This window comes from Podarcis tiliguerta (assembly GCF_965153285.1).
Source record: "Podarcis tiliguerta genome assembly, chromosome: 10".
In the NCBI taxonomy this organism is placed as follows: Eukaryota; Metazoa; Chordata; class Lepidosauria; order Squamata; family Lacertidae; genus Podarcis; species Podarcis tiliguerta.
Window position 1 is genome coordinate 34,402,123 of NC_139543.1, and position 24,808 is coordinate 34,426,930.

The following is a 24,808-nucleotide window of genomic DNA, read 5'->3' on the forward strand; positions in this document are numbered from 1 at the left end:
GAGACCTACCTACCTATCTTCTGTCCTTCTTGCTTTTCCATGTCCTTTGTGACTTGAGCACACGTTTGCATGCACACACACACACACACACACACACACACAGCAGAAACCCACAAAGGGGGCTGTGAAGGGGGGGGGCTTCTTTTCTCCAGGTTGTACAAGCAGGAAAAATAAAATATTCAGTTATTCTAAAATTATATAAGAAAATAGGAAAACTAACATTTAAAAGCCAAGGAAAATAAGGAGGAAACAAACAGGAAGAAAGGAATCTTATATGGTATTGAAGAATGACGTTACCTCAGGAAGTGTTGCAGGTGCATAAAACAAGGACAGGGGCAACATTCAATTTCTCGGTTTCCCATAGGTTAAGACAGATTATGAAACACAATTCTTCCTTCAACCCATTTTGCCTCAAGTCCTGTTTCAATCTTGCCATTATTTTAATGTGCAGCCAAAACCATGTAGTTAACATCTCAGCTATGTTCATTACTGCTTGAACTCCAGAACAGTAAATGCACTCCAACATGGGATAAACTGACTGCATGTTCCGCAATTAGCGTCCTCAAACAAACAAGTGACATTTCTCTGATGATTCAGCACTTCTTTCATAGTCCAGTATCCAAACACCACAAGCTTATTTCCAGCAGGGAACTAAATGAAAATCTGAACTTAACATTAAAACATGTGCTGGGATAGAGGAGCAGTTGCTAGTGTGGCTAAATGAATTTATATCAAGCCTCTGGTATGTTCAGCTACAAAATATTCTAGTGAGTTAAGCAACATTCTAAGATCATGCATTCTTACCATGGCACAACACATAAAAAAACTGGTTTCCATGTAGTTTCTCCATGCAGACAGGTTTATGTAAAATATATAAACATTTTTCAATTTTGTTACAGATTGCATAAATATGGCATTTTTACTGTTGCATTTACAGCTGTGCAAACACAATTTGATTACAATCTCTGAAAAGTACTTTGCATCCCAGTGAAGCAATAAAAAAATGCCCACAAAGAATTTAAATACCAAATTTACGTTTAAAATGTCTTCTCAGTAAAATCCACACATTTAAAATAGTTTTATTCATTTTATTTGTATATGTCAAAATACATTTTTTTTTGCAAAATAGTGGGTTTTGCAAGTAGTTTCATGCAGATGCAAGGTCTGCTCAATACTACCAATAAAATCAACGTAACACAGTAGCCATTCAGTTTTTAAAGAATAAATAACCTATATATAAAACACTAAAATATTAGATACACATTTAATCATTCACAGGCATCCAAAACTTGACCAAATATAATCCACAGTATGCCTAACAATTCAACAACACTATGCAGCGTGTTGCAGCCATTCAGATGGATATTTTCTCTGCTTGGTTTGTATTAGCTTAAGACCATGAAATATGTCCACCTTCAAACTTATGACTCATACAGACCTACTGTAACAAGATATCCCAGAACTATCCTTGTACCTTTAAAATCAAGAATCCTGAGCTTGGTAGTAAGAGCAAAACCTTACATCTTCAAAAAACCTCCCTCCCCCCCCTCCCCAAATCACCCAACCCTATGAAGGGGACTCGCGTCCTCCTTGCCCCAAACAGTTGTTCTTTTTTGCCCACCCCAAAATGAAGTGAGTCCCATCCCCAAGAAGTAGGAAGTAGAACACAATGACCTTTTAAAATGAAGGGGTACAAATTCACATTTAATATAGTATACAATATAATCAATAATACAATAGCTACTACAAGCTTTACAATATACAATTTATTTTAATGGCTGAGCTGTTCAGTGGTTTTTAGGCAATAGTCTGTAGGCCAGAAGATGGTTATATTTAGTAGGTTTTAGTGAAAATATAAAAGCTGTTTGTTTTCTAACAAAAGCTATCTTCACTGGAGTACTTTTTAAAAGGCCACTGAAATGTATAAAATGGTCTGAACGTGGTGGTATCAACTTAGATGCCTCTTCACATGGCATTAGCAGTGCACGTAAATGAATAGGTTAGGGCTTTCAAATGACTTAAAGATTACTTTGGCTAGCACAACAGTTTCAGACAGCACTCAAACACAGATATGTGAAATGTAGTGAAGAAGTTATACTTAAGTTTTATTATGGGTGATCACTCAAATAAAAAATGGAGAGGGATAAAATATTGTTTTTAGTTTCAATTTTTTGTAAAGACTGACTCCATACAAAGTAGAATTTCTAAATTTAAACCAAATGGACTTTGTTAAACACTACTGTGGAGCAGCCTATTTTGTTTTAACACACAATTGCAATAGGGAAATATATTCAAGCATGTCAAGTGGTGGTCTGAAAACTCCAAACAATATACATTAATATATACAGCATCACTTAGTACCTGCTAAAATGAATGTGATGGTTACAGGATCTAACAACTTGCACTACAAACCTTTTTCTTTTCTTTTAAAAAGTGACCAATAAAGGCAGAAGACAGGAGTTTTAAAATAACCAATCTACTTGCAACTGACTTTTAAAGCATCTTTTATAGGAAATAATGCATATTGCACAACAGTGAAAGCAAAGGTTCCACAAAACCTCTCTGTTTTGGGGTGGCTGGCTGGACAATACAGGCTTAGTTAGCTACATGTTGCATTTTTAAAGGGGTGTGTAAATGTAAAGCTGTGAAAATACTGTACAACAAAAAAATCTGGTATATGAATAATTAGAAGGAAACACACACAAATCCAAACTTAAGATGTAAGAGAGAAAAACTGCAGGATAGGAAAAAAAACCAGGAACCGTGACACAACAAAATAAAAGTAACTGTCTGTGGTAGCAGAAAGCTTTTTTTGATGCATGTGTTTATGTACAACTAAGGCTTACTGGTTAAATATCTGAGGCTTATCTGGCCTTGAACACTTTCCTTATATGCAGTAGCTGTAAACAAGATTTCTCAGTCATTATGTCTTCTCAGCAGCTGCTTTAACACATGAAACAATGATGTTGGTTAAAAAAAACACACACCCAGGTAAGAGGGCATTTGGCAGAATATCTGAAAATGACAGTCTCCAAGAAATCTTCCCAGACTTCCAGTGACTTCCATGCTATGGTCCACTGGAGATACTAATTATGTGCAATCCCATGATTTGCAGCTGGAGTAAACAATTTTATTTGGAAAGCTTGCTGATAACTCTGATCAAGGCCCCATTTTCATCTTTTAGCCTCTGGTTATCGGCCTTCAGGTCTGGTAGCATCTGTCAGAGAAAAACAGAGAGTAAAGTGTGCAACGCTTGACAAATAACAATATACTAAATACAAAGTCTCTTCAAAGACAAATAGTTCTCCTTTCCTGCAAACGCCAAATGGTTTGTTTATTTAATACCATTTATAAACCAATTGATATTAAAATATTGCTAAGCAGGCTGGTGAATTGAATATGTGGCTACCTGTTTAGAACTCAAGGTCCATCCGCAGCAGCAACTTACTATTTTATAATCACTGAGAAGTGAAATATAAAACAAACCAAACCATATTTAGTCAAGTCACTCACATGGGGTAATGGAAGAAAAGGGTTTTTCATAGGTGCTCCTCTAGGTAAAATAAGCATGCATATATTTACTTAATTTGTAATTAGCTTTTTGTGGGGTACAGTTCACACAGCCCTGGGTATACATTAACTGAAGCAAGATTCACCAGACCTGGGCACTGGAACCCATTTTGGATGTCCTGCCTCAGGTTTCAGAGTTGTAACAAAGAAAAGTGATTCAGAGAATGCGAAGAGAGCATTCTTCACAACTACACCCTTGTCTCCAAACATTTGGGAGTAAGGGTGAGAGGGTGTCGAGAGAAGTGACAGTTATACCACAGGACTTCACTTCCAGACAGGCTTGAGCTCTAAGCATATCTTAGAAACTGACATGTCCACTATTGCAAAATCCAGCATAGACACAAAATTGTGTGTTTTGTTTTTGTTTCTTTTAAAGAAGATAAGACAAGTAAGTTATAAGATATGCCTATATGTGGCATTTGTGCAAACCTGGCAATGTTACTAAAATAAATAGGTATTAAATGCTCACTTAACTGACAATCTGCTAAACCTCATCATGCCTTTTATTTCTAATCCCATTATATAGTCGCTGCTTTGTTCCAAGTGGTATGATAATGCTCTTACCACACCTGCTGTAAGTTTATGAAGTTTCAATATGCATCTAGTCAGCAGATAAATTATCATTTCCCCTTAGAAACCAGAAAAAATAGGCTCAACATCTTCCTGTGGAACCCATTATATTACTTTGAAAAATACTGGTATGTTGGATTTAAAATGGGACAAGAAGCACTTGGAATGGCACAATACTATTTCTGCTCTTACTAAACTCTTGAAGGTAAGGGAAAGCTTCAATATCAAGTCCAATTCCTAATGAGGTAGGTACAATTGTAAGAGTGAAGAACAAAGAAAGCCAGGGTTTTGAGTATGGAGAAAGAATACAAGAGTATAAATACTGATTTCTTCTTTTTTGCACCATAGTTCCCCCAATATTTTTTACAGAACTAGAAAGAGCACAATGTGGGGAGCGGATGGATGAGAATGACTGGCACTGATGTGATGCCACAAGATTATCTGTTAAGTCCAGGGCACGAACAAACATCTGGCCAGAAAAAACACACACACCCAAAGATGGAAAATTGCCTTTGCTAAACCAAGCACTTTCGACATGTGCCCTCAAGAAATTGGAAGCCTGACAATCAGACCCACCATCTCTAACAAAAGAGATGTTTTGAACTACAAAGACACTGTGTGGCTAATGGTCAAGGATGATGAGGGGCTGTAGCCCAACAACACCTGAGAAAAGTTGGCTTAGAGGCTTCTTCCTTTTGCCTATTAGGAAGTGGAAGAGGATGAATGTAAACCACACAAGATGAAGGTACTATAGGCAGGCAATATTGGTACTCAGGTTCACCAGCAGCATTGTGTTCCTGAAGAAATCAAACCTGGTCCAAGACACTGATGCCAATGGCTGCAATCCTAAACCTCACTTATCTGGGAGCAAACCCCACTGACTTACATCCAGGTTGGTTTACTGTAGTGTACTTTATGTGAGGCTACCCTTAGAAGCTTCAATTGGCTCAGGATGCTGAGGGCAGACATTTGTTTGGGCTTGGCAGGACAGACCACATCAGGTCAGTTTTCTCAATGCCATTGGCTTCCAGGCAAAATCGACAGTGACACTGTGACATCTAAAACCTGAATAGACAAGCCTGGGCAAGACCAGCTCATGAATTGTCTTCTCACATGAATTCTGCACTCCCTTTCTGAGTCCTTATTGCATTTCTATTGGCAAATAAACAAGAAAGGGGATGTTTTCAGCTATAGTACCCTGACTATGGAACAATTTCCCCAAAGAAATTGAATTGGCTCCACCTTAACCTGCTTTTAAATGGGTTCTTGTTTACATTTAATAATACATTTTCAATTTGGCTGTTGAATGATTTTCAGGATGCTTTTTAAAGCCCTCTGTTATTCTTAGAGTGGTTCTGGATTTTGTTGTGCTTCATTTCTTATTTGTAAATGCCGTAAGTTTGAGATTTTTTTGTATTGAAAGGAGGATATAAATGGCAAAATAAATAAACAAAGGAAAAATAGTTCTTGCGAGTTGCTCAAATAAGCAAGGTTACACCATGCATAATATCAAAATACTTTGTATTACAATGCTTTGTATTAATTTTTTTTTGCAAAGCACCAAATGCCAAGAGTTAATAAACATATTCTTTGAAAAATCAAAACTGCTTTTAAAATAAATTATTATACATGTGTTTGGATTGGGTCTTGATATGTATATGATCATATTCTAGAATGCATGAGGTATCTCTAATAAGGTACATTCACAATAGTTATTTTGACACCTGCTTAAATAGGCAAGCCTATTCAGACATGTAGAAATTACATGTGTTTTATCTCTTTTTAGCTACTGTTGATTGCAAAGGTAAATTTTCAGTTTCACAGTAATGAGACTTAACTTTCAGCTATAAAAGCTCATGCCTCCTCTATGGCATTGGCATGGCACATGTTAAGCACTTAGGGGGAAGTCTAGGCTCATATAAAAAAATTAATTCCGCTGTATTTACGAGCTGCCTCAAACAGTTAATGCAAAATATTGCAACTGATCATTTTTTCTGTATTATTATTATTATTTCATCTGACACATTGCTTTCTAACCACTCACTAGAAATTGGTACTGATGGTTTTATTCAATTAAATTTTACTCAGAGCAAACCCATTAAAATTAATGGAACTAAATTAGTCATGCTCATCAACTTCAATGGGTCTACTCTGATCGACCCCGAGTATACAACCATGTTAATTTTTTTTAAAAAAAAGTTTGATATCATAGAATCATAGAGTTGGAAGAGACCACAAGGGCCATCGAGTCCAACCCCCTACCAAGCAGGAAACACCATCAGAGCACTCCTGACATATGGTTGTCAAGCCTCTGCTTAAAGACAATTTGGGAGAGATAACACAACCCTGTGACATTTTCCACTTTAAGTAGTATGCTGGTACCAGAGGTTTTCAATTAGCACAGATGAGTCTTGTGTTTTTCAGTAAGTTTATATTCAGATGTAGTACTTAGCTTCCAGTGAAGTGTCAATTCAACTATTCAGATTAGGGTTTAGTTTTTCAGCTCCTCAATATTCTTATACATATCCAAGGAACGGAGCATCCCTGAACTGGGATAGGTAGTAAGGCCCGCAGATTAACATCAAAGTAATCTGCCAACACGGATGCATTCACCATCTACATATGCCATGCTAAACCACAGCACAGCGTGATAAATGAATGTATTGCAATAAGCCTCGGGGTCAAGCACTCCATCCCTACCCTCTCCTCCTCCTGTGTGACTGGGAGGAAGTGTTTGGAAGCTTTTTGCTTCACTACAGTTTGCCATGTCATATGCCCTGATAAACTGTGGTTAATAGCAACTACAGCTAGTTTCAAACAAGCCAGCTTCAAATCATAGTTTCTAAAGCTGGTTTATCTAACACTTGCCATAGTTAGGATTAATCAGTTCTTGGTCCAGGCAACATGGAAAGCTGTGGCTATTCAAAAGAGGAAGTGAAAGTTTCTGAACTCCTTTGCAACTAAACATCATCATCAATATATCTGTTAGTAATAGGGTAAAATTGGAATACTGGAAACTGTGTATTTAAGCTGAACTTATAGTCAAGCAATAAGCCAGTCTTCAGACACACAAGCATTAACAGTGAGAGATGCAGGCCATAACACTCACTGAAAGTCAACACCTGCCCAGCTACAGAAAAAAGAAAAGGGGAAATTACAAGTCCACAGAACGTTGATGCCTGCAGGCACCTGACAGCTTGGTAACCACTCTGGTCAAGGCCCTATTCTCAGTCAGCAGTCGCTCATTTAAATGCCTCAAAGCCTGAACATGCTTTACTTGAAATGTATTCTGCAGGAATCAAAGAAACAGGAGCCAATGAGAGAAATGCAATTGTGGCATGTTGAAAAGGTATCACAGGTGAAGACAACTAAAAGAAAAAAGAAAGAGATGTAAAGATAATCCTTTCTTTAGCAGCAGAGTGTTCTGTGTGAAACTAAGAAACTACCTAACTATATATATAGGGAATCAGTGACTGTGCAAAGGCTGGTGCCAAATGTGTTGCTCTGCTTTCTTTTAGACCACATCAGTGGGCTGAGAGTGGGGGGTTGTCGTCTAGGCTGCCCAGGACCTCTACACACACTGCCCAGGCTTGCACCCTGGAGAAGTCACTTTGGTGCAGCAAAAACAACGCAGGAAGTGCTGTGATTTGACTTCACCCCTGGAGGTGATGCTGGTAGCATTTCAAGCATTAAACAAGCTGGGCCCAAATCCCTGTGTCGCTATATGACTAAAGTGGAACCTCTGTTTCGAGTGTCTCAAAACCCAATGTTTCGGTTTTCTAACGCCAAAAACCTCGAAGTAATTGCTTCCGTTTTCATATGTGCCTCAGAAGTCGAACGTGTTTTCAAATTTTCTCAATGGATTTTGCCGACTACTCATTGCGCCTCAGTTTTCGAACGTTTTGGAAGTCAAACGGTCTTCCGGAATGGATTACATTCAAAAACTGAGGTTCCACTGTACTAAGATCCTCAGACGACTGAGGATTTTTTAAAAAAGGCAGGAAACAAGAGAGAGCTCACAGAATCCTTTTTGAAATTATACCTATATTGGTATCTGGAAATCTATATGCTATAATTGCTGATGGGTGCCATTTCAAGGCTGCTGATATGACGCAGAAACTAAGACAACTATCTGTTTTCTCAGTTTTGTTCTTCCCTCTCCAGGAGTGGGGAGGGAAGGAGAGCCTATCTGCCTTGTTATACTGAGGCTTCTTTTTTTATTAAGCCAATCAGCGTCTTTCCAATGGGGTGTAGGAAGAAAGTCATATTGTGCCTCAGGAATCAATCATGCCCATCTCTAATTTGTATGTACATATGTGGTGTGTGTGTGTGTGTGTGTGAGAGAGAGAGAGAGAGAGAGAGAGAGAGAGAGAGAGAGACGGACGGACAGACAGACAGACAGCTTATTTCTTCATTAGGTCCCTGTGAATTAAAGGTTGGATAAGAGAGAAAAGAATCAAGTGATAGGTTTAGAATTTTTTGTGACCTTAACTTCACTCTGACTGTAGCCTAAAGTAAATACTACCCTTGATGCGAAGACTGTCTGATAGCAGAGGAACCTGTATTTTCACAAATCGAAAGTACTTCATTATTAAATTTAAAAATGTTTTGCCTATACTTTAAACACACACACACACACACACACACACACTTGGGAAAAGTATAGCCATATTCAACCAATATAGGCTTTTGTTTTTTAATAGAACCATATGTCTCAATAGTATCTGAATCAACTCAGACAATCTCAGGTAAAAGTCCTCTACTACTGTAAACAAAACTGTATGGCACAATATTCTATCCTTTACAAAAGCTGCATTCTATTAGACAGCTTTGGCATGAGCTGTGATCACATGGCTGACCATGTAGTTAAAAGCCATTGAAAATCAGAACAATGTTATTCTGTAATTCAATGCACTCTTAATCAATACATAAAAATAAGAATGTGCACACTGTCGCCTATAAACAATGCTACTACCCTAAATGAAAATAGTTGAAGCACGCTTACTTTGAGTTCCTCTTCCATTTCAGATATCCGCCTTTCTAGAGCTCTTCTTTCCTACAGAAAACCATTTGAATTAATAACACAATTTGGATATATATTTTAAGCATCATCTCTGTAGAGCAATCTCAGATTTTCAAGATTAAACAACCATAAGCACAGTGAGGACAAGAAACTTGCGAGGCCAGTGATGTGTAAAAAAAATACTTCGAATTTAAAATCAAGACAACAGAACTAATTTCGGTCAAATTCTACCAGTTAAATACATTCTTTATATAAAGTTGATCAGCCAATAGATTTTGTAACATCAGTTGGGTATTACTCCTTTAACTGTATTTTGTGGTAGTTTAGCATACAAGAAATGCAGAAAAGATACCAACTGCCTTAAGGAAAAGGAAGCACAAAGCATTAGCATTACGTTCCACAGACAGGCAAATGTTAGTTTGCATTCTGTACTACACCCAAGTAATACTAATCGTGTGTGTGTGTCCTGGTGCATATTCTGTCATCATTCATTGGACAACAGGTCTTAAAGCTAAAGTATTGCTTTGTGTTAAGACAATGCGGTGAGTCTCATTAAAAAGCAGCGGCTGTATCCAGTATCTGACATTCAAACATTTTCAAAGTGTGAAAGACAAAAGCAAATTGCTACAAAGTATACATTCAACAGTGTTATGCAAAACAAGCAGCATCAGCTGAGGTGTGTAAAACTTTGGTTAGATCATACCGCTGCGAGGATACTGACTCTTGTCGGTCACCTTTCAGATACAAACCATTTGAATTTAGTTTAATCATAGTTAAGTGAGTTCCTAAACATATTTTACCCAGTTTTAGCAATTAATTTCAAGAGCTTAGTACAGTCATAATTCATTTTTGTCAGTCTGTCATTCATATAACTCTCTGTGGTAAGAACAAAGTTTCGTTAAAAAAATGAACTTGTTTACTTGTAGCAGTGCTCAGTTAAGTAACAGTGAGTTAACCGATTTAAGCCATTTCCACCAATCGTATGTTTTTAAAAAGTTGCCAGACCAAATCCAGCGCAGAATTTTAAATTTAACTATTTGATTATTATTGCTCTTATAGCAATACATAAAGTGCATCACTTGTGCACACACAGTCTGTCCAGAAATCTAATTTCCTAACTAAATTGTTGCAGTTTGTTCTTTTTTGCATACTGCTTCCCAATTCAAATTATTATTTTATAAGAATATTATATAAACCTAGAGGACCAAAAGCCCAGGAAAAAAAACTTACCCTTTTTTCCATTTCTAGCAGAGACCTATCAGCAAATCTTTCCTGCCTCTGAAATAGATAAGTGATCACACGCAATGTCACTCACAAGAAAAATAAAGGAGGTAAATGGACGTGGGGAAAATGCAATTTAGAAAAGTACTGTTGCATTACCAGTGGTGGGTAGAATCCAGACTAAATTTGACAGTGAAAACGACAGAACCAACTCATTTCTAAGGGAATTAACGTCCGCTATGTCTGAATCCAACCCAATATTTATTCATTTTTTTCTGTAACATGAACTTCAAAGAGTGCCTGAAATTCACGGGCACTATCAGATTCATAGGTTTGCTGAATATAATCTCAACAGGAAACCATAAATACTTTTTTGGGGAAATAGAAGATACAGAAAACTATGAGGTATGAGCCAGAAACATAGTTAATGGTATTCAACATCACAAGTCATCCTTTAATAAATGGCTACTGATTATATATACACAAATTTAATATAGATTTCTTGCAATGGAGATCAATGAAGTACAGATACAAGGCCAGAGTTACATTTACTAATAATTTCAAAGAACACTCTAACACAGAATGTGGGCCATCAGATCAGATCTACAATGTGTCTGGAACGTCAGAGTGAACATGAACGAATACACTAAAGGGTCTTTATAAGGATATATGCACATTCAAGCCTCCCTCTGCCTCTTTTAGTAGTCATTAATCAGGTAGCTGGAATAACCACTTAACATTTCCCATCCTGCTTCTAAACTTGTTCTCAGTAAGTTTCTGCCATCATATTTCAATTTCAATTAATAGAAGTTGCTGCTCAAGGACAAACACACTGCTCCTTTTGAAGGTATAAGCTTAAAATCAGTCTCTATCAGCAGCAACTTCCTTACACTCCATGAATTCACCGTCTTACTTTTTACTCATATAAGTTAATGATTATTGTTCACTTCTATGGAGCAGTAATACTAGGGATAAAATTTGACACCTAACATTAGCTATCCATTGAGAAGGACCAGATGGTTTGCAGGGGGAAGACTTCCAACTCAACTCTACAATATCAAGGACACTGTCTTCCCATCATAATCACATAAATTTTGAAGTTGTTTATGCAGCAATTAAAGCAGAAATGTTCAAGGGTTAAAGACTAGGCCTTGTTTGGACATAATGATTAACTATGGTATAGTGTTGAATGAGCCTGCTATGCCTCCACCTCCAGTTTTCACTTCCAGTTTTCACTAACCACAGTTTATCATCAAATCCAAACCTGGGCAAACAGCGGTTAGCATCAACCACAAGTCTATCGAAACAAGCCAACTTCAGGCCGTGGTTATTAAGAAAATAGGAAATTTCCTTAAACCATTCCTAACAGGTATCCGAGTGATCATTCTAAAGATTTCAGTGCCAAGACTGTGAGTGAGCTAGATAATTTTACTCCAGATATTATAGTCCTACATTGCCCCCTTTTCTTCACATGGTAACATGTACTACTTCCTACCTCACCAGCTCCACAGATAAATTTATGTAATCAGATCCTATGCATATTTATGAAGAAGCAAGTTCCACAGTGTTCAATGGAGCTTATCCAAAGTGTGTGTTAAGAAAGTAAGAGATAGAGGGGAAGAAATTACTGTGGATCAGAGGTTGAATAATGTGCTTTTTCAGGTCTTTCTTTCAGGTTCTCCCTGTTTTAAAGTAGACCACATTTGCCTCATTTATGGAACCTCTTACCTAGACATTGGACTATTGGCCAGTCCTCAAAATGGCTTTGGAGACCCATCTGTTTTGTTGGGTTTTTAACAATGATTTTATTAAGGTTGCTGCTAGATTTCAGGGTATAGAGTTAAGACTGCTTGTTACTAGAATTCCTGATAAAATATTTTTCAGGCCAGCAAAAATTTGAAGGGTTCTCTAATTTGTACTTACTGCTCTGCCTGTTATTTTGGCATTTTATTATTTGTAATCTGTTTTAAACTGTATTAGAGAAATTTGTGATTTTATTTGTTATATGTTTGTAAGCTGCCTAGAGAGGATATCATATAAGGCAGCCTGAAGATCCTTTGAAGAAATAAAATTGAGAGTTTCGAAATACAAACCTGAGTTGCCTTTTCCAACTGTAGTTTGAGATCCGTCAGTTCCATGTTGGTATCATGCAATTGTGCTTTCAATTTTTCATTTTCAGCTACAATCTGTTCATAAAGCTAAGAAATATGCAATACTTTTATAAATCATGCACTCCTTCAAACTTCTATCATAACTGTATTTATAAATTGATAATTGTAGAGACATAAAATTTAACTCCTAGGATTAGAAGGGCAGATTTCTGGGTTCTGTGTATGGCTGGGCGATATATGGTTTTCAGCATCGTAATAGATCACCAGCTAAACACTGAGATATTCTAGTATACCACAATGTCTGAAATAAGGATTTAGCCTAACTTCTATCCTCTGTGCTCTGGTAACCTCTAGGTTTGATTACTGCAATATTTTATACGCAATGCTGCCTCTGAAGATAGTTCAAGAACTTCAGCTGGTGCAGAATTCAGCGGCCAGGTTGCTCACCAGCGCAAGACGTTTTGAGCATATTACACTGATCCTGCACTGATTACCAATTAGTTTTCAGGCCCAATTCAAAGTGCTGGTTTTGACTTATAAAGCCTTAAACAGTTCTGGACCACAATATCTCAAAGACCGCCTCTTCCCCATAGGAACCAAGCTGGACCCTGCAATGATCAACTTTCTCCATACACCACAGTCACCTCTCTCCATTCAGGCAAGCAAGAGACATTATACTGGTTCAAGGACACATTCCAGTTAGGCAAAAGCACTAGAGAAGGGTGAAGGGCTGGTGAGGGGAGCATCCTAGGAAAGGGATGTAGCCTCGGGAGAGTCCAATGGGTGACACAGGGTGACCATGTGGCTCACATTCAGCCCTGGGCCTGAGGTTCCCAACCCTGTTCTAAATGAGAAAGGAGGTGGGGTAAAGTGGCCATACATTTGAAGCTGCTTTACAAATAGCACCTTAACAATGGCCTCAATCAAAATTTACCTCAAAACCAATACCATAGAGCTTGAAATTGCATCTTATAGTCCCCAGAGTGTATGTATGCATATGGTGTCAAACTGAATTAAGAGAGCCATACAGAATGACTTCACAAACTTGTAATAAAGTCATCTTGTTAACACACAACTCATGGGGTCAGATACCTTTTTAAAATCTGCTGTATCTTCTTTTTCTAGCTTGCTGGAATATGATTTGCGATCTTCCAAGTAACTGTATCCAGTCCGTCCTAGTACTGAATCGTAACGATCTCCTGATGATCCTGTGTCATATCTTCCAAAAAAGAATAAAAGTTCAATCTCTCACAGCTCTATTCAGAATTACAACAAACTATGGTCTGAGCTAGCTCTAATTTAGAAACTAAGTCACAGTGGCTTCATTTGCACATCAGAACTGTCTACAGTTAATTGTTTAGCATGATCATGCAAGTGGCTCCTCCCCTAGCACGAGGGACAAATCACAATCCCTGGTGTATTGTAATGTCTGAGCTTGGGATCATGATTTGTTTCACTCCAAACAAATCAGAATGTGAAGCCAATATTTGTTCTTAGCTTACCAAGGTGAGGATTGGGGCAACGAAACAAGCCTGATCCCCTGTTCAGATATAATGCTACATCAAAGATCATGGTTTGCTGTTCCTGCTGGCACTATGGAAGGAGCAAAGCTGCAGTGATTTCCATGTTCATGGGAAACTAATAATGATGGTTGACTGTGACATGCAAAACTGGGCCCTACATGCAAAACACAATTTATACTATTTTTCCTTAGTTGTCTCCTCAAAGGGTTCCAAGATTCAATTATAAACCACTTCACCTTGTTGTACCTCCAGCAACACAACCGCAGATATGCTGCCTTGTTGCCTTCAATCAGTAACACTAAAAAGGGCAGCACAACTGAGAACATTCTTCTTTTTATTTGTTCTCAGTTGTGCAGCACAATGCTTTCTCAGCCAGCTTTCTGCCAAGGAGCATTCCCCTCTTCCTGATGTCTCTGAAGTGTTTTTTTTCAGGTGCAGGGGAACAGTCCAAGTTGAGCAAAGAACTAGGGGGTGGGACATTTTTCTTCCTGGCTTTGTCCACTCAAAACCACTGCCCACACTCCAAAGCAATGTTCCTACCAATGCTGCAGTTTCCATATCTCTTGGAGTGAAATAGTATTTTGGGGGGGGGGGAGGGGGGTGAACGTTGACAAGATAAATGTCCAAAAAGAAAGAAGTCCCTCTAAGGGCACCCATAGCTACTCTCCATGCAAAAAGGGAAAACATCATTTCATTACTGGTAGTGCTACCCCATCCCTGGCACCACTTTCCATTTTATCACATCTCCTGGCTGCTATTTTCATGACCTACATTCCAACTTCCCTCGATTTCAGCCACTAGTGATAATTGCTACCTTTGCTTTTCATAACTCTGTTTATATTTCAAAAAAAATTTCTCACTTTTATTTATAAAACACAATTCAAAGTGGCATACAAACAAGTTTTAAAACACCAGTCTTTGGGGAGAAATGGGAGACCACAGGTCAAGGCTAAAAACCTGAAAGTTATTCATTTGATTCAGTTTCTTTTATAGAAGTTGTTCAATAAATAAAAATCATGTAATCCAAATGCCTGCCTTTACTTTGAATGGAAACTGGTTTAACACACAGGGGCAGAAAGATCAACAGAGAAATCATGGCTTTTGGGTAGAATTCATCAAGACTGAAGACAACAAAGTTGGTACTCTATTTTTGTCTTTCTCATATTCTGGATTTCTGTTATGCGACACGATGCCCTCAGAGAGTGGAATGCCAACTATGACTTGTCAATGAGGGACATTTCATTAACCTCATGGTTTCAACATTCTCAAACTATGATTTGTCAAATTTGAACATTGTGACGAACGATAGTTAAGCTCTGAAAATGATGATTTGACATGACATCTGAATTAAGTCACTGACATATTAATATTATAATTCAACTAGAGATACAGTGTGAATTCAAATAATGTGTATGCAATCTTCCACTTTTCTCCATTTTATACAAAAGCAAACGTGAACTAGGGTATGATATTATCAGGGAACATCCTCCACTTGGGGACTTCCCAAAAGCTGACTCTTACAGATAAATGGTTAAAATCCCTTCAATTTAGGTGTGAAAAGCATACAACCTTCATCATGTTTGTAACCAATGAATCATATTGCTTGGCTCTACTGGAACATTTTATAATCCTCAAGATGTCATGGTGCTGCCATGCTGACGGTCAACTTGCTAGCATAGCAGCAACTCTGTGGACATGTTGAAACTGGATGTAATCTTCTACAGTTTTGGTATTTATGGAGACCTGAGCTGTGGGCAGCTTCTTGCATTGCATCATTTGCAAAGTGCCTTTTTCCATAAAAGCATGCTTAACCTCTCATTTCATTAGCAACATTAAACAATTATGAATATTATACTTCACATCATAAGGAGAGCTAAACGTGAAGAGTACACGTACCTTGAAATGCTTTCACCCTGAAGGAGGAAGAGGAAACAAATATTTTAAGACTGCACCTATGTTTAACAAGCAAATTATTCACAGCTTACTAGACAATTAATGAGAATTTAAGTAAGCTCAGCAATTAAAATAAAATGGACCATAAAATATACTGTATGGCAGAGGTGTGGAACCACCAGCCTACAGGTCCATTCAGGTCAGCTAGGGGTTCTAATTTACCCTGGAAGGCCATTTCCCCCAAAGCACACTCAGGTGCCCAATCCTGATGTCATATGTGACATCAAGTATATTGCAGGTAAAGGCGTGTCTGCTGTTACTTTGAAGTCCATTTCCAAGCCATGTGTATTGAAACTTATCTGGAAAACAGTCTTCAAAGGAAAGTTCTTTTCAAGTTGTCATAACAACATCAGGTGATTTGACAGGTGGGCAGTACCACCCACGTGTCAGAATTGACACTTGGGATTGAGGGGAAGGAAGGATCTAGGCCCACTGGCGGTATGCTGTTATCTACCCCTGCTGCATGGAATCATAGGCTAGAATCCAAATAGCTAACTTAAATACGCCAAGGGATTGGGCATGCCCAAAGGCATTTTGGACTTCTTTCTTTGAATAACAGACCTTCCAAGCCGAAGAGCATTTCAAAGACTTCTATGATTTCAAAAGTAATTTGCAATGCAGCTTAGGGAACTGCTGTTTGAGTGATACAAGCCCAAAGTCTCCATAGCCACATGAAAGTAACTGCATGTTTGGATCCTAGCAACAATTTGCAGAATCTTCACAAGAACACCAATATTAGAAATATAGACCCCATGTTATGACAAAGTTCTAAAGAGTTAATGATTCTGCCTTCCTGTTCTTTTAGTATTCTATGTATTCCAACTGCTCTCTCATTTTTCAATGTGGACAGTCCACTATGTGGTGGTTTTAAATAAACTTTACACCATTCTTTTGTTTGAATGTATTTTGTAGGGTCCACTTAGAGCTTATTCAAGTGACACGTTCACATGAAACAGAGAATGTTTCCATTACCACAGCAAAATGTATGCAATCTCAGTTAATGCACTATTACTGAATTTAAACAGGATGCAATACCTGTGGGAGTGTAGCTTTTGTAAATATGGCACTCAAATGAGAATCAAAATGAAAGAGAACAGGGGGAAAGATACATGGAACAGCACTGCAATATGAAAACAACTTTGTGCGCTATGAAAGATAATCAACAGGTTTCGCTTCTATGAAGGCCAAATAAAATTATCACATGTTCTCTGAACTTAATGTTTTAACCCCAGAAGACACAATTTTCTTCACAGAACCTTGAATAAAATCGTAGCATGAGATTATGTCTTTTGTGCAAGGAAAACAAAACAGAACAAGTACCTGTGTTTCTTTTTTATTTGTTCCCTCTTCTGAATCAGATGGGTGTTCTTGTTCATTTTCATCACTCTGAGGGAGGAAACCCATTTAAAATTAGCATATATTTACATTCTGCCTCGGGACAGAACAACTTAGAAGGAGGGCTTCCTCCAAACAACATTTTCAGCCTTCAAATTGCTTCAAACAAGCAGATATAGTTTGTCAATAACAAAATTCTATCCTAGTTGCTCATCACCACTCACACATTTATACTGGAATATAATCTATGTTTGTACTCTTCTAAAACAAAATTTAAACTATTTTTGTCCAATACTCAATTTTGGGACAACTTACTGTAATTAACTTATTTTTTTTAAATAAAACGATAGACACTCTTTCCCTATAAATAGCGGATACGTAGAATCTGTATTTTCAGATTTTATTGGGGCTGTTGGGTTGTTGTTTTTATTTTTATTAGGTATTTTGTGGTTCTATATCTTGATTTTATTTTGTGAACTGCACTGAGACCCCTGGGTATAGGCGGTATATAAATAACAACAACAACAACAACAACAACAACAATATACAAACAGCAATTTATGGGTGGCAAGTCCATATTAATGTTTAAGCAGTTAACTTACATACCAGAACTTTTACTTAACTACTTTACAGCATCTCATTGCAACATCTCATTCATCTCATTGTTTCTGATTTAAAGTCACACACATAATCATCCAAGCCCTAATTAACTAAAATGCATGCTTATCCAATGTATTATGAATTATGTATGCGTTACAATTAATGTCACACATTTTCCATATTACAGGGGGCTATAGTCAAAGCTTGCATTGAGTAGACCCACTGAAATTAATAGCCATGACTAATTTGGGTCCATTACTTTCAATGTGTCTATTCTAAGTAGAACTTAGTTGGGTACTGGTTTTACTTTAAGGCAATGACTAGTAACTGAATTCATTAATTGTCCAAAAAAGCTGTGATATCAGTGATGAAGAAGTCTGTTGTCTCACTAATAAAAAAATTCATGTACATTTTGTGGATGGGTTGGTGATTCATGAAACAGTTTGAACGTCTAGATCTGACAACTGGGTATAACCACCACACTTCTAAAACGAGATTGATAGCTGTGTTAAGCGTTAGATCAAGAGTGCTAATAGCTTTAAAATACATGAATCTCACCCATGTCTGAAACATAAATCTGCAATATGAAAACAAAAACCCAATTTCCACAGCTTGTTTTATCAACTGTGTTGCCTCAGTTCATTGAATTATCCCTGAACTGTTTCTAAATAACAGATCTATATGCAATTTATATGGGTTTTTACTTACATCCTGAGTCCAAAAAGAAACTCCTGTAGATCTTCGTTTTTCTCTTGGCCGTCGCCTTTCCCTTATTGATTTTGTCTGTGATTTATCTTCTTCTTTTTCTTCTTCTTTCTTCCCTGTTTCTATTTAAATAGCAATGCATTGAGATTTTAATGAAGTCCAGTAAATATACTAATTTGCAACACATTACATTTCTGTTGTCATTCCTGAAGCAAAACATTCAGGATTCAAGTTTATGAAAATCCTAAAATGCTTTTGAGAATATGGTAAATGTAGTTCACTTTTAACATGCCATTATCTATTTATACATTGTTCCATCATTTCTAACTATAATATTTCATTGTAGTATTATATGGATTTAACCTTAAGAATCAAAGCCTAACACATATGCATACATTATGACATCTACAAACACATAGTCATCAAAGCAACCAGAGCACACTTATTCAGGTAAGTATTTGTTTAGCCAGAAGCATCAAGAATTCAGCGTGCAACAGACTCTTTCAGAGAGAGATTTGTGTTCAAATTAGCTAGATTTGCTTTTCTTTGTATGGTAATGCATTTAATGAAATCCAGCAGTTTTCAGACCATGGTAAGGTGCCACTTCTGTAAACTAAGATTTAAAGTAACATGTCAGAAAGATCAAGGTTTAACCTTTCAAACTGATTGTTCAGCTCCAAAATGCTTTTATTAACTTATACAATAATTATTAAGCAGGGCTGCACAAGCATATAACATTCCTTTGCTATCATGCACTTTATCCATGTGTTTACCCTTGAATTAACATAAGAAATCACAAACATCCAGGTACTTGTTAATTCACTGCTCCAGTCTTCAGGGCTGAAAAATGAATCTATATTAAGGCAACACAATACTCAGCCTCACTCTAAACTTTTTCTTTTTTTAAAAAAAGTTGTTCCTATAACAATTCAACATTAAAATTTAGAGCCCATGGAATTATGGGAACTGATGAGCAAGTTTAGATTTGATCTACAGAAAGCAATTTAAAACTATAATTACTGAGGAATTGCTGAAATACTGATTTTAGGTGGCGATTCTACAGGAGGATTCCCAACTGTTTTACCAATTACTCATCTAAGGTATACCAAACTTTCTTGAAGGGGACAGTGGTTTATTTGTTGACACCAACACAGAAAAAGAAAAAGAAAAGAGAAGCCTTACCTCTCTCATTTTCCTTTGCTCCACTTCTGGAGTAAGCAGAAGTTATACCTATAAGGCTGTTTGGTCTGTTTAGTTGGCTTGAAGAACTAGATGTGGCAATTGAAGAAGTTGATGAAGTAGTTGAAGGTGTAGTTCTATAGCGATGATATGGCTAGTCAACAGGGAGAAGTCCATATCAGTTTTGAAATATTAGGAAGCATAGAAATGCAGATTAAATCATTTTCATCAAGTAAGCTACTTCCTACAATTTCAGAATGGCCGCCTACCCTGCTCCGCATGTGTGGCAGTTGCAGCCCCTTGCAAGCTGCCCTTCATTCCCAGGGCAGTTAGGAGTCACATCCCCAACAGCCAGCCATTGTAAATTCCCGGACCAGCTGCATTGCAGGGTGTGATAACTCACCAAGACTAAAGTTTAAATTGCTCAATCTTTGGCAGCCAATGGGGCGGAGCCTGGTTGGTGGACCTGAGTGCAGAAGTTCCTACTCTAATGCATTAACTGGGGATAAAATCCAACTGTGCCTAGCATTCGAAGCACAGTTGGCCGATTCATGCCTGTGCAATAAGAAAAACATGAAATACCTCCTCTATGGTCCGTGTGTATCTTTGTCTATAATCATCATCTTTAGATTCAGACTCTTTCTTTTCTTCCTGCTTTTCTTTGTCCTGTTTTTCTTTCTCCTCTTTTTCTTTTTCTTCATTTTCTTGCTCTCTGGTTCGTGTACCACGACTTCTGCCAATAGTTTTTTCGGCTTCTTGAAGATCAGTCAGCGTTACCCCCTTTAGAAGAATTGCACCCCAAAAAAGGATAACATGTCAAGTCTCCAGTATCTAATTTGACTTCTGCTGACATTCAAACAATAACTTATTAAAGGTAAATGGTATTTTGTAAAAAAACAAAACAAAAAAAACGAAACCAAGCCTGAGGCTACACACCATTTCCTAATGTCATAGTTCATTCTTTCATGTTTGTTTCGTCCTCATTTTTCATAGCATCTAAAAGCTTTTCCCTTGTATTTTTAATGCTGTTTCAAAACAACTGGAAGGAACAGTATTTTATGTGATAAAAATAAATGGATGCTTTTAAAAAAACTTTCCCCCTGATTGTATGCTTTGGGGAAAATATATTTTCCTAGCCCAGAGCTAAATGTGTGCATGTGGATGTGTAGATTAAAGTCAGAATGCAAATACTTACCGTATTTTTTGCTCTATAAGACTCACTTTTTCTCTCCTAAAAAGTAAGAGGAAATGTGTGTGTGTCCTATGGAGCAAATGCAGGCTGTGCAGCTATCCCAGAAGCCAGAACAGCAAGAGGGATTGCTGCTTTCACTGTGCAGCGATCCCTCTTGCTATTCTGGCTTCTGGGATTCACAATATTTTTTTTCTTGTTTTCCTCCTCCAAAAACTAGGTGCGTCTTGTGGTCTGGTGCATCTTATAGAGCGAAAAATACGGTAACTTGCTTTTCTGAAGAGGAGCTATATCTCTCTGTTGGACTAAAAAATAAATAAATGATAATGCTTGCCTCTGGGAAAGTTGTGTGAGGGCCCTGGAACACGCCTAGAGCCCAGTGAGGCAGAGGGAAAGGCCTGTTCCAGACAGGCATGCAGGGATGGGGAGTTCGGGGGGTTTCTGGCTTCACATGATTTTGGGTTTACACATGAAACCCTGGAACCAAACCCTCGCATAAGCTGCGAGTTGACTGTATATTATTAAGGTAAAGGTACCCCTGCCCGTACGGGCCAGTCTTGACAGACTCTAGGGTTGTGCGCCCATCTCACTCAAAGAGGCCAAGGGCCAGCGCTGTCCGAAGACACTTCCGGGTCACGTGGCCAGCGTGACATCGCTGCTCTGGCGAGCCAGAGCCGCACACGGAAACGCCGTTTACCTTCCCGCTAGTAAGCGGTCCCTATTTATCTACTTGCACCCAGGGGTGCTTTCGAACTGCTAGGTTGGCAGGCGCTGGGACCGAACAGCGGGAGCGCACCCCGCCGTGGGGATTCAAACCGCCGACCTTTCGATCGGCAAGCCCTAGGCACTGAGGCTTTAGCCCACAGCGCCATACTTCCATTTTCATATTTTCATTCTCTCTCTTCCTCTATGAACAGAAACCAATTCATAGGTATTGTACCGGCAGTGTATTGGACTAACACATATCCCCTAAATATAACATATAAGATCACTGTACCTGAGTGGATCTTCTGGACTGCCTTGCTTGCCTTGATCTAGCTTTTCTTTGGGATTCAGATTCTTCATCCCGAACTGGAGTGAGGTATGACCTGGAGTTAAAAGATTTGCTAGCTAGTAATCAATGTATAAAGTAATTGCATTTTTTGAAAATAATTTGATAGAAAAAGGAGCAACCGAAGCCTCTCGGCTAAGTCACAAATAAATTAGGAAACTGAAGGTTTCAAACAATAACAAGGTTCTTTTGTGGCAATAAGATCACTGCTTGCGTTTTGGTGTAATTCTGCACTGAGCACATACAAGCTCTTCATATTCTGATAATACAATTACATTACAATATCAAGTCAGCACTTTAACCTAAGGATCACCAACAGAAACACCCAGGATCAAACTGAGCCTTCTGAGAGGTATTACCTGCCACTTTCTAATACAGATGCAACAGTGCTTTTAATGAGTTCGTGGTAACTGGCTATGGGATGTATGTGTGGGAGGGCCCTGACTGTGAATCTTTATTATTCCCTCCAAATGGTACTCCAAGTGAACTAGTTGCTGATGAACTATACTAGCAAATGTTTTTATTTACAACCAACTTGAAGTGTTGCTGCTTTACAAAATTGGTTTTAAAAACATCATTTCATACTATTAGATCTCTCAACACTCAATCAAGCAAGGATTCTATGGAAATGGCCTAGTTTAGATGCAATGGGATACCATGATTCCCAATTACAAGAATGTGTTGCAACAAGCTTGCTCCTCGTCTCTCCTTTAACCGTAAGAAACAACTGGATACTTCCTTCGGGTTTTTGAATAAACCACAGCTATGTTCAAACTCAGGAAACTGGTTCATTCTACATGTACTTACTTAACAAACCAGAACCCAATTGTGATTGTAGGTTAGGACTTGTTGAATCCAACCTGCTGGAACAGACTACCCTTTCCTGACTTTAAATTTAATGGGGAAAAGCCTTTCAGGGCACTAAGCTAAATAGTAAAAAGAGACCTCATTATTTATAAAATAAACATTTCTCGAATTACCCCAAATACCACCTTCAAATTAATGTCTAACATAAAGAGAACACATATTGAGAGACATTAACAAAGTATTCAGCTCATCCAGAAAGCTTATGGTATGTACATTTTTGAACATTTTGCTGTGCCACTTCCTTTCATTTGTTTTCTGCCCTGCTTTAGATGAGATATCTTAAAGATACCAGAAACCCAAGTGTCGTAAGTGTTAAGTATACTGCACTAACATACATACATAAATGCATTAAGCCTTACAGTTAGCTATTATGTTTATGCCTCATAACCTATGCCTCAGCTATGACCATTTAAAGTATGAGCATTTAAAGAAAGTGGGGAAATATGAAGAGCAAACAAACACTCCTCAACATATTCTTAGCAGTTGGCAATTCTGTCATCCTAGGTTATTCTAAGCAGCCAACAAACTCACATAATCAAACACTGAACTCTGAATGAATAAATTGAACTACTTTGGGACCATGTAATAACTGCCACTATGTACAGTCATGGGGAAAAGAAAGTGCACTCTCCTTGAATTCTGTGGTTTTACATTTCGTGACGTAACAGCAACCATTTGTTCTTTACCAGGCCTTAAAATTAGGTAAATACAACCTCGTATGAACAACAATTCATGACCTATTACAACCTGTCATGATTTATTTAACAGAAATAAAGATGGAGAAATCATGTGTGGAAAAATGAAGTACATTGCTGCCATAGCAATGAAGAGGCCAAGTAGCAGACAGGGGCTGCTAATCAAATGCCCTTGCTTATTTGAACATCAGCAAGTGTGTCCACCTCTATAAAAGCTGGGGTTTGGGCAGTTTGTTGGTCTGGAGTATTCAGATGTATTTTAACACAGTGCCAAGGAGGAAATATGACACCACGCTCTATGAGAAGCAAGTGCTGCTGCCCATGAAACTGTGAAGGGTTCCAAGGCCATCTCCAACCAATGTTAAGCCCATCATTCTACAGTGAGAAAGATTTTCAAAAGTGGAAAACATTCAATACAGTTTCCAATCATTTCAGGAGTGGACGTCCCAGCAAATTCACCGAAAGGTCAGATAGCGCAATGCTCAGAGAAATTGCAAAAACCCCAAGAGTTACATCTCAGGCTCTACAGGCCTCAGTTAGCATGTTAAATGTTAAAAGTTCATGACAATATAATTAGAAAAAGACTGAACAAGCATGGTTTGTTTGGAAGGGTTTCCAGGAGAAAGCCTCGTCTCTCTAAAAAGAACATGGCAACATGGCTTTGGTTTGCAAAGTTGCACCTGAACAAACCACTAGACTTCTGGAACAATGTCTTTTGGACGGATGAGACCAAAGTGGAGATGTTTGGCCATAATGCACAGCGCCATGTTTAGCCATGTATGGAAAACTAAGTACACCTTACGATTCAATAGCTTGTAGAACCACCATGGTTAGTTTTTCACACATGGCTATTCCATTTTGGCTTTATTTCTGTTAAATAAATAATGACATGGCACAATATCATGTGTTGTTGTTCATTTGAGGTTGTATTTACCTAATCTCAAGACCTGCTAAGGAACAGATGATTGTTATTACATCTTCATACGTAAAACCACAGAATTCAAAGAGGAGGTAGGCACCTTCTGGACAACACATTTTAAAAATCAAGGTAATTTAGACCATCAACAGAAATCTAAATGTGTTATTTCATCCTGTGCAACACACATGCAAAACCTTGACACACTGGTGAGAGTGAAGAAACAAACTGAATGCCTGAATTTTGAACTTCCTTGCTTTTTCAGCTCCTCTCAGGCTTTTTAACTATAATATTTATTTT

The 24,808-nt window shown here is 37.9% G+C and overlaps 1 protein-coding gene across 7 annotated transcripts in view; it reads right to left on the reverse strand.

Moving 5' to 3' along the window:
• Positions 1 to 1,074: 1,074 nt before the first annotated feature.
• Positions 1,075 to 24,808, reverse strand: part of PPP1R12A (protein phosphatase 1 regulatory subunit 12A) — a 90,261-nt gene continuing 66,527 nt past the window's right edge. For 3 of the 7 annotated variants that reach the window (XM_083400949.1, XM_083400952.1, XM_083400951.1), the window contains 11 exons: positions 21,977 to 22,067; positions 20,373 to 20,570; positions 19,794 to 19,944; positions 18,615 to 18,733; positions 17,292 to 17,357; positions 13,588 to 13,740; positions 12,478 to 12,582; positions 10,394 to 10,441; positions 9,867 to 9,897; positions 9,146 to 9,196; positions 1,075 to 3,217 (listed from right to left, as the gene is read on the reverse strand). In XM_083400949.1, coding sequence (XP_083257075.1) covers positions 9,165 to 9,196; positions 9,867 to 9,897; positions 10,394 to 10,441; positions 12,478 to 12,582; positions 13,588 to 13,740; positions 17,292 to 17,357; positions 18,615 to 18,733; positions 19,794 to 19,944; positions 20,373 to 20,570; positions 21,977 to 22,067 — 994 coding nt within the window. In that variant the 3' untranslated portion in view covers positions 1,075 to 3,217; positions 9,146 to 9,164. Of the gene's footprint in view, positions 3,218 to 7,298; positions 7,430 to 9,145; positions 9,197 to 9,866; positions 9,898 to 10,393; positions 10,442 to 12,477; positions 12,583 to 13,587; positions 13,741 to 15,914; positions 15,932 to 17,291; positions 17,358 to 18,614; positions 18,734 to 19,793; positions 19,945 to 20,372; positions 20,571 to 21,976; positions 22,068 to 24,808 lie in introns of all 7 variants that reach the window. The other 4 variants (XM_083400947.1, XM_083400950.1, XM_083400946.1 and 1 more) reach the window with 3 other exon arrangements.